The sequence below is a fragment of the Protopterus annectens genome, chromosome 9.part0 (genome assembly GCF_019279795.1).
Source record: "Protopterus annectens isolate FY-2018-M chromosome 9.part0, PAN1.0, whole genome shotgun sequence".
Taxonomy (NCBI): Eukaryota; Metazoa; Chordata; order Ceratodontiformes; family Protopteridae; genus Protopterus; species Protopterus annectens.
The window spans coordinates 24,655,439-24,674,675 of record NC_056743.1 but is presented as its reverse complement, the minus strand read 5'-3'; the positions used below and the strand labels follow the sequence as shown (position 1 = coordinate 24,674,675).

At 41.1% G+C, this 19,237-nt stretch overlaps 1 protein-coding gene across 1 annotated transcript in view; it reads right to left on the bottom strand.

Moving 5' to 3' along the window:
* The window catches only part of DHCR7 (7-dehydrocholesterol reductase), a 775,245-nt gene extending 759,468 nt beyond the window's left edge, over positions 1 to 15,777 (bottom strand). Inside the window, exon 1 of the mRNA XM_044084804.1 lies at positions 15,717 to 15,777. Within this exon, the coding sequence (XP_043940739.1) occupies positions 15,717 to 15,767 (51 nt within the window). The 5' untranslated portion in view covers positions 15,768 to 15,777. The remainder of the gene's footprint in view (positions 1 to 15,716) is intronic.
* Positions 15,778 to 19,237: the final 3,460 nt, after the last annotated feature.

The following is a 19,237-nucleotide window of genomic DNA, read 5'->3' as shown; positions in this document are numbered from 1 at the left end:
TATCCCAGGGCTTGCAGCAGGTAAATGACTCTTTGTAGGTCTTCTGTTAGTTTTATTTTGTTGTCCGCTTGTATCAGGCAGTCATCCAGGTAGGGATAGATTTGAATCCCCTGAAGTCTGCAATGAGCGATTACTGATGCCAGGCATTTCGTGAACACTCTGGGCGCAGTAGATTAGCCAAAGGGCAATGCTGAGAATTGATAATGCTCTGATCCTGCAAGAAATCTGAGGTATCTTCTGCAAATTGGTCTTATGGGGACATGCAGGTATGCCTCCTTGAGATCTAGAGTTACCAGCCAAGACTCCTTGCCCAGCATGGGAAGAAGCTGCTGTAGGGTCAGCATTTTGAATTTTGGAACAATGAGGAATGTGTTTAAAGCGGACAGGTCTAGAATAGGCCTCCATTTGTTTTCTTTTCTTGGTACCAGGAAGAGCCTGGAGTAAAATCCCTTTCCTTGCTCCATAGATGGTACCTTTTCCACAGCTCTCATTCTTAATAATTGAGATATTTGTTTTAGAGCTTCTGTCCTTTGAGTAGGTGGTAGGTTTGGCATTCCTCTCTTTCCTGGTAGAGTATGGAAATGGAACCTGTAACCTTGGTCTATAGTTTGCAAAATCCATTTTCTCTTGTGATGCAATGCCAGTTCTTTGAAAATAAGGTTAGCTTTCCGCCTAAGGGTGCTTCTAGTTGTTCCCTGGTAGGCGGTGCCACCGCCAAGTCACTGTGATTGAGTTGTTGTGGTGGTGGTGGTTGCATCCGTGCCTCGCTGGTTGTTACCTTGCCACTGGCGTCCCCTGTAGGCACCCCTGGTTTGGTTTCTGCCTCTCGAGCGCCTATTCCTGCCTCTTTGTGCCCTAGAGGAGTCTGGAAAGGACCAATTCTTGGAGGGCCAGTTCCTGCTAAACCTTGGAGGTTGAACTTGTAAGAAATCTTTCACTGTTTGTACAGATTTTGCCTTCTCTTCCATCTTTTTTAGTACCTGTTGCGCAGGGGAACCAAATAAACTGACCTTGTCCATAGGTGCATCCAAAAGCTTTGATTTGACATGGTCTGGTAATGCCTGTTCTTTCAGCCATGTATGCCTCCTGATAACTGTGCCAGTCATGGCTGATCTAAAGGAAGCCTCCAGTGCATCATAGCCACATTTTAAAGAATGGTTACTAACCTGCTGTATGTTATGTACCATTTCTTGAACATATTTCTTATCTAAAGATTCTTCAGAGGACAGCTTTTTAGTCAACTGGTCAAGCATAAACTCTTGGTATTGAATCATATGAAATTGGCAGTTCAAAGCTCTAGCTGACAAAGTAGCAGAGGTGTAAACTTTTTTACCCCATCTCTCTAAGGACCTGGATTCCCTTTCAGAGGGGAGGGGGTTCTTAGTGGAAGTAGCTGCTACAGCTTTAGGACCCTGGGAGATAGTCTCTGGATCTGCAAAAGGAGCCTTATATAAATGGTGATGAGTGTCCGGGACCCTGTAGAACCTATTGGGCTTAGCAGGAGCCGGAGGTAATGAATCAGGAGCAGTGCAAGCATCATTAAATGCATCATCAACAACAGAGAGTACTGGAGGTATAGCTAAAGGCCTATGCTGTGGCAAATGTAGAAAGGTCCTAAGCCTTTTTCTGGAGTCTGAGAAATCTTGGCCCTGCCACTGAAATTGTTCCCTCATAGCATGCAAGGTTTCCCCAAAGGAAAATTCCTCAGGAGGAGAGGCTGAAGGGATGGACTTCTCAGCATCAGAGTCTTCGTAAGGAGAATAAGCAGCCTCAGGAGGGTCTGTATGTTCTGAGTCATCAGAGGAATCATCTGTGGATACTGGCTCAGGGGGCTCTGCTCTAGGCCTTTTTTCTGGAGGAGGGAGAGAGGCCCTGTCTGGGTGAGGCTGGGCTCCACGAATTAAAGAGATGAGATCCTCAGCCAAAGTAAGCATATGGGAGCTGGTGCTGGGCCTGAGAGAGGGGGGTTTGGCAGGCACCATTTTTGATGCTTTGGCTGCTTTAGCCCTGGCAAAGGCCTTAATAGACATTGCTGCAGGAGGCCTAGCAGCTCCACGTGCAGGAGTAGAAATATCCAGGGGAATGGTATCTGATAAATCCTGTGAAACCGCAACAGAAGGTTGGATTTCAGAAGCCGTTTCTACCAGGTTAGAAGAGGCCTCGGTAGAAGGCATGATTTCAGCTGAAGAAAGAACCGCTTGCTCGGTTTCGGCCGAAACCAAGACACTCGCGGTTTGCTTAACCGTGGTTTCGGCCGAAACCGCGGACCGCGAGTGTCGGTCCTTTTCTTTGCGTTTTTTGGTACTTTGCGTAGTCGGAGGATCCGACGGCATAATATATGCAAAATCGGAGCCGAAAATCTGTTCAGCAAACTCCGACCAACGTCTAAGCGTCCGTCGGTTAAAAGAAGCACAGGCTAGACAAGCTGCTACGTCGTGGTCTGGGCCTAAACAATGTATGCAATAGGAGTGGAAATCTTTATGAGGTATTTGTTTCCCACAAGATAAACAGTTATTCACTTTCTCTGACATCGGCTGAGGCAAGAAAGAGTCCCCAACGGGGTACTTAGCTTTTTAGAAGTCTTCGAAGTAATATTCGGTAGTAGTAATCTCTGGATCTGACCGACCGGCACTTGCGAACAGCTTCTGCTTCGGGCGCCACGCGGCAAGAAAGACTGAGGAAAATGGCGTCGGCTGATGCCTTTATACCCGAAGAACTGCCGCAATGACGTCGGGTGAAGTGCGACACCAGCTGAAGCCAGACCCAGACTTTGGAATCCGGCCGACCGAAGGGCTGCCTGACGACAGGACAACCCATTTGTGAAGACTGCAGATGCATCCTTGAAGGACATCAATTAAAATGCAAGTAGAAGCTCAGTGATGTCTTGGAGATCTTCATATCCATCCTTTTCAGCTGCTAGCTACACACTAACTACACAGTTTACAATTTTTTCCAGATTAATACAGTCCTAAGGGAATGGAAAACAACAGCAGAGGTCTGTATTTACAGTCCCCCAGGTCATTAAAGACCTATAGCTAGACCACTGACTTTTGTAAAACCATCAACAGAGTTAATGACCAAGCTTTATAAATGCTACTAGAAACACATCTTCCCACATGTGAAGTGTGTCACAACAGTTTTGTTAGAAATTGGTCATATATACTGAACTTGGTCACTTTCTTGAAGAGGTTACTTGTAATCTAGATGAAGGGATCCAGAATAATGCTGTATAAATTTATTTAAAGCTATAGCAGGTATCTGAATGCAGTCCTTATACTTAAGTTGTAAAAATGTATACAACTTCATAAACAGTAGTTACAATACAAACTTTGCTGAAGGCTATCTGAAAACCAGAGAGCCAAGGGTATGAGTTTTGCTTACATTCTGACTGTTATATTTGTAACCAATGGAATTCCTGTGGGATATGGAGGAGTCGTGTTCTTTCTGGATTGTTCTGTTCTCATATTAAAGTCAACTGGGGGGTTTGGTTAATCATATTTACAGGTGACTGCAAATCACACAGTTACGTGAACTAAGAAAATATGTGGTTATGCTTACAGTGTCGTACACAAAATGCAATTCTGGTTCAGCAAATACTGTACATTATTTCAGCAATAGAAACTCCATATCTGTTAATCCTTTGTGACAATGACCAATTTTCTGTGAAAATGTGACACTGTTGGGATTCTAGACTTCATATTTGCCGATAACATCACAGCCATAGTTTGAGTTACTGTAAGAACTGAAAGGACTGAAGAATACTGGAATGAATATATTCATCTTTTAATTACCTAGAACTGTGCTGAACAGGTGCCAGGTCTCTCCTTTATGTGCCAAATCATCTTGCACCTTTCAGAATAAAAAAGTCTGCATACACTGTAGTTTGGTTAAGAATCAACAATATCCGAAACAAATTTCACTGTCTCCAATAAACTGTGCTGACAAACTGAAATACACTGAATTATAATGTCCATAACTTCTGCACTCATTATACTGAGAATTATTTCTTTCTTCCTGAATATTAATATTCTGGAATAACTGGATATTTGACCTGACTTCTGCACTCACTCAAGTGTCTGTACCAAACTTCTGTGGACTGTACTGCAATGACTTTCTGCATATTAGTCCAAATTAACTGCGCCTGAAGTATCTCCTAATAATACCCTCACGTCTCTTTAACCTTGGTTTCCAAGCTAGTTTGTACTTAATGTACTGCACCACTCTGTTGGAATATTTTATTCTTATCAGTATTGTTGAGTGAAGGTTACTGAAACATTCCTTTCTGTTGTATCTGCATGTAAAATGAGGATACGTGTTTGCTTTAATATGGCTGCATTTCTAGACTTATGCAAGATAATACTTCATTTTTATCCAACAAACTACACTGAAATTAATCCTGATCTTATAGTTCCCCCCGAGATACCTGAACAGGTATCTATTTATGTAGTTACTTATGCAATGAAGCCACAGGCCTGACCTTGCATTTTCAGGTCTATTTATGTAGGATTTACTCTAACAATTGTCTCTGAAATTAATGAAATGGGATTTGCTTCTGTAATTACATTACAAATGTATAATCTACAAATGCTTAATAGATCTAATATAACAGTTATAAAATATTTTTTCTTTAGCTGGTAAATGAACATGCAATTTTAACTAGGTGTCACTTCAGCATTTATGGTCTGCTAATTTTTTAAAAATCTTTTGGACTCAAGTCTGTTAACTTTATAATTTAATTAACACAGGGCAATTCTTTAACATGTGTTACAACAGGTACTACGTATTTTATATAGCCACTTATAAACTCTTTTAACATTTATACTATATACATCTTGAAGCATAATTACCATATACTCTATTAACTTGTTTCATTAAATATTCAGCTATTTGTTACTAATAATCCTATTTACCTTTTTAATTTCTATGTGCTGTAACAGATGTCTGCCTTTTAAATTTGTGTCTTAAATATCCTGTAAATATCTACGTACTGTAATAGCAGAAAGTACAGTTGTGTACACAAACCATAATTGTGGATGTTCGAGTGTATTCACTGTTGCAGTCATCACATCTGGGTTATCCCTGCCAGGGTAGCCCTCGGCCATCCCGAATATCAGAGACTTAGTATTTTGCGTCGGTTGCTGTCACTTGAGGACTGACGTCAGGTCATCAGTAGTATAAAGTAAGGCAGCCGATGCCATTACATCAGTTTTTCTTGCTCTAACCTGTCAGGAGCCCCCAAAGTAGGAGGCCAGGTTCCGGTGGAAGAACCCCACCAGTGGAATATAAACACCAATATGTCCCTAGCAAGGACAGGAGAACAAGGAAGAATTGTAACAAAAGGAGAAAGAGAAAAAATGGGGATGGAGGGAAGGAAGCCAGGACTGCAACAGTGAATGCACTCGAACATCTACATTTATGGTAAGTGTACACAACTGTACTATGTTCTTCGTGTTTCACTGTTGCAGTCATCGCATTTAGGTAGATTCCCAAAGCTGAGAAAATGGGTGGAGGCAGTCAAGGAAGCTAGGGGCTGGCTATGATGCCCTGCAAGACAGCAGAGGAAAACCCTGTCCTGGATTTGGAGAAGAGAGGCAGGTGGTAATGCTTGGTAAAAGTGTGAACAGATGTCCAGGTGGCAGCCTCCAGGATATCCCTGGTGAGGACTCCTCTGAGGAAAGCTGCAGAGGTGGAGGCTGATCTGGTGGAGTGTGTCCTAACCCCCTTGGTGGGAGGCTTACCATGCTGTTTGTAGCAGAAATGGATGCAGTGTGCTATCCATTTGGAAATGGTTTGCTTGGAGATGTCTTTGCCTAGATGTCTGCCCCGTAGCAAAACTAACCAGCAATCGATCAGACTTTCTGAAGGATTTAGTCCTATCCAGATAGCATCTGAGCTGTCTGTGCACATCTAGAGAGTGAAGAATCTTTTCACCCTTGTTCTGGGGATTAGGAAAAAAGACTGGCAAATGAACGGATTGATTGAGAGCCACACTGGACACCACCTTGGGCATGAAGGATGGGTTAGTTCTGAGGGATACCCAGTCTGCATTGAAGATGATGAAGGGTTCCATAGCCATGAGTGGTTGCAGCTCAGAGACTCTCCTGGCTGAAGTGATGGCCAGAAGGAATGCTGTCTTCCAGGAGAGAAATTGTAGCTCTGCTGAAGAAGCTGGTTCGAAAGGAGGCAGGGTGAGCTTTTGTAAGACAATTAAGGTCCCAAGCTGGTGTCGGTGCCCTTCTGGGGGGCCTCAAGTTGCTAGCCCTCTCTGAGGAACTGTTTGATCAAAGGGTGTGAGAAAAGGGGCTGCTCAGTGGAAAAATGAGCAGAAATAGCACAGGCATGAATTTTTAGTGGAGAAAGAAAGACCACTGTGTAGTAGGTCAGCTAAGTAATCCAGGATGAGAGGGATGGAGGGCTGTGCCGTATTGGCCCCGTTAGCCTGGATCCAGGTGCAGAACCTTTTCCATTTATCTGCATAAGACTTTCTGGTCCTGGCCTCATGGATAATATCCAGAACATGTTTACTGAGGATGGCAGATTTGTTCGGGGTTAGGGAATAACCCAAGCTGCCAAACTGAGTGTCTGCAATTGGGGATGCATGAATTCCCCTTCCCTCTGGGTTAGGAGGTTTGGAATCTAAGGAAGATGCCATGGAGGCAGCGGGACAGGCTGCACAGCAAGAGGTACCAGTGTTGTCGGGCCAGTCTGAAGCTATTAGAATGGCCCTTGGTTTTTCCTCTCGTATTTTGAGCAGTACCTTGGGGATGAGAGGTAGGGGAGGAAAGGCATAGACCGAGACTGACAAAGGGGAAGGACAGGGCATCCTCTTTCCAAGCCATGCAGTGATGCTCCCTGGTGCAGAACTTGCTGAGTTGATGGTTGGTGTGGGAGGCAAAAAGGTTGACCTTCAGGGTTCCCCATTTCTGAGTTATTAGGGTGAAGGTACTTCTGTTGAGCTGCCACTCGTGTGGGTCCAGAAGGTTTCTGCTTAACTGGTCTGCAAGAGAATTGAGAGAGCCTGGTAAGTACTGTGCTAACAGGTGTAGTTGCATGGAAGATGCTGTGAGCCAAAGGGTTATGGCCAGCCTGCATAGAGGGTAGGAGTGAGTCCCTCCCTGTTTGTTGATTTACCACATTCACAGTGATGCTGTCTGTTTTGATCAGGAGAACCCCTGGACAGAAGAGGTTTGAAATCTATTAAGTCATGCTGCACAGCCATCACCTCTTTTTGATTGATGTGCAGGGGGGTTTGCTGTGGGCTCCATTGGCCCTGTATGCACCTGCCATCCAGGTGTGCACCCCAAGTGTAGTCTGATGAGTCTGTGGTGAGGGTCTGGGCGGCAGGTTGTGGGGAGAAGGGCAGTCCCTTTTTGTGGAAGCATGCATTGCCCACCAAAGAAATTTCTTTCTGAGGCAAGGAATTATAGGTAGGAGGAGTTTCCAGGTCTTGAGTGTGTTGACACCAAAGGCTCTTTAGGTACCACTGAAGTTTCCTCATATGCAATCTGGCATATGGAATGAGGACTATGCAGGATGCCATGAACCCCAGAGCTTGCAGGATTTTCCTTGCAGAAAGCTGGGGCCTGCTGGCCAGTTGAGAGAATTAGGTTGTAAGGAAATTTTGTTTCTCTGGTGTAAGGGATGCCACCTGGGATGCTGTGTCCAGACTTGCTCCCAGGAAGATTATCCTTTGGGTGGGCACCTGCTTTGATTTCTTTTCATTGACTGTGTACCCTAGGGAGGTTAGTAGGGTCTTTACAAAGGCCAGGTGCTTGAGCAGCTTTTCCTGGCTGTCTGCCTGACTAAGGCAGTCGTCTAAGTAGGGCTAAATCTGAAAATGTATTTGCCTGCAAAAGGCAATGGCTGGAGCCAGGCATTTTGTGAAAACTCTGAGAGCAGTAGATAAGCCAAAGGGAAGCACAGAGAACTGAAAGTGTTGAGATCCTGCCTTGAAGTGAAGATATCTCCTGCATGATTGCCTAACAGGAATGTGGAGGTAGGCATCTTTTAGATCTAGGGTGGCTAGCCATGGGTAGCAGCTGCTGGAGGGTGAGCATTTTGAATTTTGGGATCACCGGGAAGGTGCTTAGAATGGATAGATCGAGGATGGAGTGCCAGGTGCCCTCTTTTCTGGGCAGCAGAAAAGGTCTGGAATAGAAGCCTTGGCCTATCTGTTCTGCAGGAACATGTTCTACTGCCCTCAGAGAGCAGGGAATAGATTTTGCTTTTGAGCCTCTGCCCACTGATTTGGTGGAAGATCTCAGAACCCTTTTGGGGTTGGAAGGAGAATTTGTATCCCTGAGACACAATGTTCAGAATCCGTTGGTCCTTGGTAATGGTGGCCCAGGTGCTTAAGTGAAAGGAGAGTTTTCCTCCCAGGGGTAAGTGTGGGTGGGCCGAGGGGAGGTCGGGTGGAGGTGAGTCATTGTGAGTTCTTACCATAAGGGGGTGGCTTAGAACTCCCTGTTTTTGAAGTGGAGATAGTCCACTGCTTAGATCTCTGCATTCACTGGGGCTGCTGTTTGGGGGGGGGGGGTCTGTTTCCACGGGTCCTTGGCTAGGTCTGTTTAGTTGGAGCAGGAAAGGACCAGTGCTTGGAGGGGCAATGTCTGCTGAATCTAGGGGGCTGTACCTGTAAGAAACCTTTAACTTTTTGCATATATTTTGCTTTTTCTTTCATCTTTTTAAAGACCTCTTCTGCCTTAGTGCCAAATAGGTTATCTTTGTGCAAGGGGGCATCCAACAATTTAGATTTGACTTGGTCTGGCAGGGGTTGTTCCTTAAGCCATGCATGTCTTCTAATGACACATCCAGTGACTGCTGCCCTGCAAGAAGCTTCTAGGGCATCAAAACCACAGTGCAAAGTGTGTCTAGTTACTTGACTTGCAGAATGCATTAAACCCTGTAAATCTTTAGATTCTGCCAAAGCAGGAATGGAAGAAATTTTTTGTTTAAGGAGTTCCAAAGAATGCTGCTGATATTTAAGCATATTGCACTGACAATTTAGTGCCCCAATAGCAAGAGTAGCTGAGGTGTATATTTTTTTTATCCCATCATCTAAAGCTCGGGAATCCCTGTCTGAGGGTGTGGGATTCTTAGCAGAGGTTGCTTTAATCCCTTTTGGCCCTTGAGAAATGACCTCAGGGTCAGCTGTAGGATTTTTAAAAAGGTATTTGTGTGAGTCAGGGACTCTGTAGTACCTGTCTGGTTTTCTGGGAGCAGGAGGTAGGGCATCAGGAATCAAGCTGAATTCAAGGAAAACATCATCCACCACATCCAGAACTGGGGGGATAACCAAGGGTCTGTGTTGTGTAAGATCTAGGAATTTCCAGTGTCTCTTTTTAGACTGGGGTAGTCCTGACTTTCCCATTGGAAATGCTTCCTTAAAGTATGCAGGGTTTCCCCAAAGAAAAAATCCTCTGGGGGAGAGGCTGAAGGAATGGAATCCTCTGTATCAGAATCCTCATAAGGGGAGAGGGGTTGTATGTCTTCATAGTCAGATGCATCAGATTCACCTGACTCATTCAGACAGAACTACTGGGGATAGATCTCTTTTCCTATTTGGGGGGTAGCTTGGCTTCCCCTGATCAGCATGATAAGGTCTCCCGCCATTGTAAGCAAGGAAGCAGGCATCTGAGAGTGAGTAGTCGGTTTCCTGGGTGTGGTTCAAACCCTGGGCCTAAGGAACTCAGTTGTTTTCGAAAGAGCGGTAGTCGTAAAATAAGATGTCCATTTGTGTTGAGATTCGGTGGTGCAAAGGACTTCCTCGGTAGCCGGTGCCAACTCAGCGGCTCCGGACCCATCCAAGGTACAGATGACCACAGGATCCTTAAGACGGTTTGCGGCATACCAGACTCCGAAAGGGTCTCAGTAGCAGCCTGCGAATCAACTGAAGCAGGCATCAGGGGCTGCGAAAGCACCTGACTGAGTATCGGAGGACTAATGACTAGCTTAACGGAAATATCGTCAGTAGGTTTGCACCGGTGCAGTCTGTCTCTGTCTTTATCTTTACATTTTCTCAGAAGAAGTGCTGTTGGATGGCTTACTGAAGCCATATCGAAAGTCGAGGACTGTAAACGAAAATATCTGGCTACAGTAAGGGCCCGACGATGGATAGTTCTGGCGCTGAACAAAACACGGAAGCGACAATGAGGGATGCCATAATCTGGGCCTAGACAAGTTACACAGTAAGAGTGGAAGTCTCAGTGTGGCATTTGCTTTCCACAAGCGAGACAATTAACTTTTTCTGATATTGGTTAGTGCAAGAGAAAAAGATCCCCAATGGGGTACTTAGCTTTAGAAGACTTCAACTTCAATTCAGAAATGAACTCAGGTAGCGGCCAACCGGCACTCGTGTAAACTGCTTCTGCTTCAGGCTCCAGACTGATGCAATGGCGTCGGCTGCTTGACATTATACTACTGACGAAATAGAAAAAAATAAATAAACGGTCCAGTCCACATAGATGATAAAGAATTTGGTTCATTAAAGGACTTAATATTTTATCTAGAGAAGAGACTTTTTAAATTGAAAACTACACAAATGGACATTGCCTACCTTAATGAATGTTTAATTTTAAAAACAGTCCCTCAGGGACTTAGATTATATACATTTCCGTTCGGAATATTTTATGATAATGATGTCATTGAAGATTTTATTTGTTTTTTTTAAATGATATTGGGATGAATCTCTTGAAGAAAACAGCTTTTTACTATAAAAAACAAAAGTCTGTTTTGACACAGGAAGTAGAAGAGTTAGCTGAGAAAATTAGGGAAGATTTGTTCTTTCCACAGTATCATGAGTTATATTATAAGATTTTGGACAAACTGGAAAAGAGGTGTAACAACATTTTTTTAAAGAAAAAACGTAAACTGGAACGTGACTTGAAGCAGTATCATAATAAACAGGTTTATCCTGCCTCACATATTGCTAAATTTCATAAATAGGGATGGAAATGTGAAGCCTTGAGGGGTAATAATGAAAATAACACGCACACTGAACATATACGCGACGAGGCGCAGGATCTTCCAATAGTCAGGCGCTCGGAGAGATTCGCACAGAGGTATGCAGAAAAGGGGAATTACTGTCCACAAACACAGAAAATTAATTACTACCAAAAAGGGAACAGGTACAAGAATTAAACACCAACATTGTGAATAATAAAAATGGATTTACCGTTTATAATTACACTGATAGACAAATCACAGACTATTTTTCATTTATTTGCCAAAGGAATTAAGTTTATTCCTGAAGGAAAGAGCAATTTAGTGGATAATATTTTAGCTGTGAAACTTTATACTAGAAAAGTGAATTTTAAATTACAATTCAATGAGACAGGTAAAGAAATTAATGCCTTTCCGAGTGGTACACATGAGTGGAAAAAGAGAAGTATATATAATCCACCTTTACATCCTTTGATAGATACCTTTGAAAAGTTAGTGTTGGAGGATATATACAAGATACACACTTTAGATAAAAAGGTTCCTTGGAATTTTAATAAAGACGAATATAGCTTTTTAATGGATTTGAAAAGAGATAAAACTATACATATAATGACCGCAGTGGTTTTATACAAAAATGAAGATTACTGACATAAATGAGATGCAACAATTTTTATTTGAGGAAACATATGTGGCGGTTTCGGAAAAACAAATGAATGTTTCATACTCACTCCAGAATGGATTCCTATCTGGAGAATATCTGATGAATAATAGAATTGATATAGAACTTTATCATTTTTTTGTATAGAAAAAATTACACCATTCAGGTGTTCTTTGGAACACCGAAAATACACAAAAATATTCAAAACTCCCCTTCAAGCCTATAGTGGCTGCAAGAGGTTCCAAGACACACCCCTTGGCAGTATTCATTGATCACAGTGTACAGCATGTTGTAGAAAAGATATCCCATTTAGTCAAGGATTCATGGGATTTATTTGGGTTTGCTTAAACAAGAATTGTGGTCCAGTGACTTGATTTTCTTACCTATAAATATCAAGGACCTTTTTACAGCCATCACTAAAGTGGTAGGGCTGGAGTATTTTGAAGAAACTATTTCAGCACTCTAATTTATCCCATGACCAGGTGACCTTAACATGTGAACTTAGGAGTTTAATATTGGAGAATAAATTATATTTGGTTTGAAGGGGAATACTACCAACAAATCCAAGGTGTCAGGAAGGACACTTTTTGTAATTCTTGCTTGCATTTTAGCAGCAATTATCCTTTGAAGCAAAAAGAGAGTATCATTAAGGGGCAATAAGAGTAGCCCGGATGACATCACATCATGAGGATGTCTGTGCTGAATTGGATAAAATTGCTGAAATGTTTCAGGAAAGAGGATATCCCAGGTTTTATGTAGATGGAATTATTGGGGAAGTGTACAATAGATGGGGCATCCATTATAACCACTTTTGGGGACTGGTCTAGATAAAGAATCCAATTCTGGAACAAATAATAGTTACAATAAAGCTTGTGTATTACAATTTAACCACCTCAATGACAGTATTCAAAAGGCTTTAACACAAAATTGGAAAATTTTTAGAACCAACAGTGAGGTGTTAGAGAAGGTAGGAGGGAAGCCAAGGTTTGTAACCAAAACAGCACCAAATTTTAAAAGATTATTGGAACAAAAATTAGAAACAGATGACACCTTCATTCAAGGAACTAGGATATGTGGAAATTGTAGTCAATGCCCATACATTATGAAAACAACTTCTTTGAGATTAAATAATTGTTTAAAAAGCAAGGTGCTTTTTAAAAAAGGAAATTGTAGCACTAGTAGAGTAGTATATCTAGCAATGAGTGAATCAAGTGCATATTTTTTATGTGAACAAGACGGAGCGTTCTTTAAAACTGAGAATTTATGAGCACATAAATGATATAAAAAATAGAAAGCTAAGTAATGCCCTTTACAAACAAATATTCTCTTACCTGTGTCTCATTTAAAAAAAATGTATTTGGGATTCTAGACAAAATCAATAAGAACCCCTTGGGGGGGGGGGATTGGAAAAATGTATTAAAAAAGAAAGAGGCAGAATGGCAGCTAAAGTTGGCAGCAATGTCCCCCCAGGGTTAAATGAAACTATATCTATTACACCTATGTTAATAGAGAAGGCTAATATGATTTGAATAAGTATGAAGTATTAGTATACTGTAACATACATTACTAGAATTTTTTAAGCAATGGGGATGTGTGTTTTTTATTTATGAACAATTTTTATCTATATACAGTTTCTAATGTGGTATTTTAAATGTTCACGACCAACTTATTACACAGAACATGCATTGGTGGGACAATCAATGACGTTTTGATGTGTATAATTTAAAAAGGGTGTAGGCAATGAAAGTAAATGTATTCTGAAGAAGTCTCCTTAACAGAGATGAAAGCGGTAAATATGTTTTTTTGTATATTAAAGTGTATTCTTATGTGGACCGGACCGTTTATTCATTTTTTTCTATGTGGTCATTTATTCTTTTTTTATTTTATTTTCAGTGTTGGTTTTAGTTTATTATACTACCGACGACCTGACGTCAGTCCTCAAGCGACAGCAACCGACGCAGAAATACTAAGTCTCTGGTAATTGGGTCGGCCGAGGGCTACCCTGGCAGGGATAACCCAAATGTGATGACTGCAACAGTGAAACACAAATAACATGTACTTTTACTAAAACCTATGCTTTCTGCATTTCAGATGTATACCTTTGTGTATCCTGTCAGTATCTTTATAACTTTCTGTCTAATGTGCAATAATTATGTAATGTACACTGTAATCTGTAAATTGATTAACAAATTAAGCCCGACCTGTTATGCTCGAGTATATTAAATAACTATTATTGCTTAATTCTTTAGATAACTTATCTTAATAAGCCTGTTACAAATAATTCTGTCACTTCACCCTTAAAACTAACAACTGAATAATGTGAGATGTGATGTAACTGCACTTTATAAACTGTCCAGTAATGCGGTTAGGAATGTATGAATGTTATAGTCTGAAATGTGACTGAAATTTACACTGAAGTGATAATTATTTATTCTGAACATCTAAAATAGCTGTGTATAAATGTTACATTCTGGAAAGTAGATAAACTAATAAAGGAATACCATATGAACACAGATAAAAGCATAAACTGAAATCTGGTAAATGTTATATTCTGGAAACTAAACTATTAGTAAAGGAATACCGTCTTCTGTAAAAAAACTGAAAGCTAGTACTGTCATGCAAGTTGTCTGGAAACATAAATTGAAATTCTGCATACTTGCTTTAACTCTAATATGCACAAATGCGCATCTGTTGTATACACATTTTAACTCTAAAGAATTACTTTTTTTTAGACAACTGAAACACATTTACTTTATATCTACTTAAACCCTGAAGAAAAACAATAATCTTTACTTATGGATTTGGAGGTCTTCTTTTTCTGTTGATCATTGACTTGTGGAGCACAGCGCTTGCCAAATTTCGGCCTTACTCTGCACTGTCTCAGTCACTGTTGAGGTATTGGAAGAGCCACCTTGATGTCCAAGAGTCCTGTGATGTGTCTGTAAAATTAGACTCTACATTCCTCCCACCCATCTCTGGTACAAGTCTAGGTGACATATATAATTATTTTTCCTGACTGTATTGAAAAAAAAACATGCATGCTGGAATACCAAACTGGAAATTACTCAAATACTGAAAACTGACAGCATATGTTTTTGCAGCAATATCTACAAAAAAAAAAAAAAAATCAGGTCCTTAAAATAGCATTTGCAGTTTTAACAATTATAAACTGATAGCATTGTTAGTTGTCCTGGATTTATTTACATTTTTCTGTATGAAATAAACATTTGTTGCCAATAAACTCTTGTAAGTCTGTAAGCAAACTGATAGTGTCCTATAGTGAAATAAACCTATGTTACTAATAAATTCTTGCAAGTCTGTAACTGAAAGGTCAATGTACTTCATTATTAAATCAAATAGAAACCTCAGTGCCACTGTATTTCCTTATCAGTCTAAAAATAAACTAAAGTAGTAATCTGACAGTACTAATTTCTCAGCATTTAACCTTAACTGTTGAATTTTTTTACAATTACTCTGTGACCTTCACATCATAATTTACAAAATTATTTCTTCAGTGTGCAGGTATCTGTCTACTACCTTCCTTGCATGTAGATGCTGTTTTAGCTGATGTCATTTATCTTGTTCAACACTACTGAATGTGGCAAGGATTTATCATTACTGATTACTGCCTACAATTTTCTTGGACAGATACTAAGATCTGTTACTGCATAAAAGTGTCACTAATAATATCTAGCTGAATTTTACCATAATGTTTTATGGCATACAGTACTGTCTTTAATGCAGGTCACTGAGATGGCCTGTAATCTGACAACACAGTTATGCAAGTCCATGCCTCTGGGTAAACTGCAATTTCTGCGTGAAATATATAAAATCTTGAGCTGTTTACATATACACATTTATTACTTGACTTGAACGGATTCAGTTCTGAAACTTTACTTGTCTGCCCTCCTGATTTTACAGTTATGAGATTTCTCCGATACTGAAAAGGCATTACTAGTAGATTACAGTCAGTTATGTTGCTTGTTTAGATAATTAGACCAATGACAGAGAACTGTGTGATGTCAACAACACTCAAGACACAGCTTTTACCTCAGAGGCTTTCCCTCCTGTGATAGTCTCTCCAAGATTGTACAAAAATGCATCACACTTACATTACCTCAAAATTTCTGTGTAGGTTTACATCGGTAACATATTCAAATATGGACATGGAAACCAAGATTCTGAAGACAGCTAATGAACAAGAAGGTAAGAAATAAACTGGACACACCAGGTGGAGGAATATGCAATGGCAATTAGCTCAACTAAAATACAAACATTCATGAGGTCTACATTGCAAACTGAATTTACAAAAACATTTCTACATAAACATGCTAGTCAATAAAGTTAGCTTATTAGCACTAAGAATATGCCCCCATAATTAACCCCCTTTTAAAGACAATAAATATACATCTCCAAGAAGCATACATTACACAGATGATTAGAATCAAGTCTCTAATCATAACCAGACTCTAAAGCATTTGAGGCATGGATGTCAAGAAATTTACTCAGGAGGCGAGTCCTAACATTCATGTTGAGAACACATAACAAGCAGGGTTACCATCGGTGATATCTAATCATATTTCTTTGCAGTGCTTGAAGCTTTACCTTCTCCTACCTACTACAGTATATAGGGGGAGTGTAGGAGTGCCAAGTATTTTACAGCCTTTAAAGCTGTAACATATGCTACCACACAGAGTTCAACCATAGAACAGTGGTGGGAAGCACAAACAGCTTAAACAGCTGTTAAAATAGTCTATTTTGAAGGTTGATTCAAGTGTTTAACCACTTTGAAAGCTCTTTGCACTTTCTATCACAGATCTACATTGTCAGCAAACTGTTGTTTGTGCTCTAGAGAGTGAATATACTAAGCATGTCACAGTCTATTTACAGAAAAATAAAACAGTTCCCTTATCAAAGACAGTATAATTTAATTATACATTCATGAGACTCCTGTTTCATTCTGGAACAGTTCATATATTCATTTGGTTTCTTCAACAATTTCCAATAGCTAGAGAAATTACCAGAGCTGTTTATACTCTGCTTCTGGTCTTGCTATTTGGACGTTTTTTTTTTTCTGTCCATTTTCAGGTCTCCCTCTCTAATTCTTGACCACGACTCCATACAGATTACCAGCATCCCCCACAAACTATATATGATTTGGGGTCAAAGGGTTTATAAACTACTTCAGCTCGAAGCTGCAGAATATCCCATGCATTTGGATTTTAATCTCCAACCCATAAGTCTGGAAGTCTTTGTGCTCTTTTCCCACAGTAGTACTCCAGTTTTAGTGGCTTTTTTTTTTTTTTCTTTCTTCAGTTAGTGCTGATTCATGGGCAAATGTAATGTAGCTGAAGTAGGCAGTCTGTTCTTTCAACCATCTACCATTAACAGCTGAGATGGTAAGTGACTGAGCCCCTTGTACTGGAGTATTCCTATATTCTAATATTGGAGATGACAATCCTTACAGCTTTCTCATAAGATACTTCAGTGTTTGGTTCATCCTCTCCAGCTGTATGTTAGAGGATAGTGTGGACTGAATATTGCGCACCTAAATTCCCTCTTACACAAATCTGAATTCCTGGCTTGGACAAGTCTTCAGATACGAGAACAGGTATCCCCATCTTGACACTAAAGTCACTTGCATTTGTGTCTGTTATTTAGTCTGAATATTTCAGGGAACTTGAAATAATCCATAAATATGACATGCAAGGCTTAAAGTACAGCTGCATGAAAACTTCTGTACCAGCAGATGTTCAAGTAAGCTGACTAGTGGCAGAAAGTACAGCTGTGTACACTTACCATAAATGTACATGTCCGTGTGTATTCACTGTTGCAGCCATTACATTTGGGTTTTCTGCTTGCAGGTAGCCCTCAGTCGGCCTGATTAACAAAGTCTTTGGTCCTGCATCAGTTGCTGTCCCTTCTTCCATGACGTCAGGTCATCAGGGGTATAAAACGTGCAGCTGATGCCATTACATCAGTTTTTCTTGCCCCAGATGTCAGGTGCCCCCCAAATGGGGAGCAATTAAATATAAAAGTACAATGATATACCTTCAACAAAAAAGCAAATACACCAAAAAGGCTTTTAAGCATAGTAAAGGAAAGTAGAGGTATAGCCAAAAGAAGTTAGGGGGCTGGAGGGAGGGTAACCAGGACTGAAACAGTGAATACACTCAAACATCGAATTTATGGCAAGTGTACACAACTCTACTATGTTCTTCGTGTTTCACTGTTGCAATCATTACATTTGGGTAGACTCCCAAAGCTGTGGGTTGGGAGGAGGAATTTAGATAGCATTAGGACCAGCTATAAGGCCCTGCAAGACTGCAGTGGCAAAGCCAGCTCTGGATGGCAAATGGTAATGCTTGGTGAAAGCATGTACAGAACTCCAGGTAGCAGCTTCTCGGATGTCCCTGGTAGGGACATCTCTGAGAAAGGCTGTAGAGGTAGATGCAGCCCTGGTGGAGTGAGGTCCGATCCCCTGGAGGATAGGTTTTCCATGGTGCTTATAGCAGAAATATGGCCTATCCATTGTCCTGTTCAAGTAGAACCTGAGTTGTCTGTGCACATCTAAGGAATGCAATATCTGCTCCCCTTTGTTCTGTGGATTGGAAAAGAAGGTTGGCAAATGAAAGGACTGATTAAGAGCCACACTGGATACTACCTTGGGCATGAAGGATGGATTGGTTCTGAGGGACACCCTGTCCGCATGAAAGATGATGAAAGGCTCCACTGCCATAAGTGCCTATAATTCAGATACCCTTCTAGCTGAAATTATTGCTAAAAGGAAATCTGTTTTCCAAGAAATAAATTTTAGGTCTGCAGTAGCAGCTGGTTCGAAAGGAGGTAGAGTGAGTTTCTCCAAAACAAAGTTAAGGTCCCAGGCTGGGGCTGGAGCTCTCCTGGGTGATCTTAAATTTTTGGCCCCTCTGAGGAACTGCTTGAGCAGTGGATGAGAGTGGGGGGGTTATGTGTTATAATGAGCTGAAATGGTTGAGGCGTGGATTTTAATGGAGGAAAAAGACAGGCCCTAGTGAAGCATCTCCGTTAAGTATTGTAAAATCTGAGGTAAATTGGGTGCTGCTGTGCTCATCCCTTGAGACTGGTTCCAGGCACAGAATCTTTTCCATTTTTCTGCATAAGATTTTCTAGTGCTAGGCCTCCTTGCCTCCAAAATGATATCCATCACAGGTTTACTGAGGGATGGTAAAAGGAGAGATTATGTAATTAGCCAGGCTGCAAGGTTCAGTGTTAGAAGCTGAGGGTGTAGAATCTGGTTCTCCTGTTGAGACAATAGGGAAGGTGTCTGAGGCAGGTGCCATGGGGATAACCGTGACACACTGCGCAGGAGGGGGTACCAGTGTTGGCGTGGCCAGTCTGGAGCAATCAAAATCATCCTTGGTTTGTCCCATTTGATTTTTACTAGTACTTTGGAGAGCAGAGGCAGAGGGGGGGGGGGCATAGACCGATAGGTTTTTACAGCTGAAGGACAGAGCATCCACTTTCCAGGCTTGTTTGTGGGGAGTCCTTGTGCAAAATTTGTCCAATTGGTAGTTCTGGGGAGAGGCAAACGGGTCTATATCTAGGCTCCCCATTTGCTTGTCAACATGTTGAAAATCCTTGGTTCCAGTTTCCACT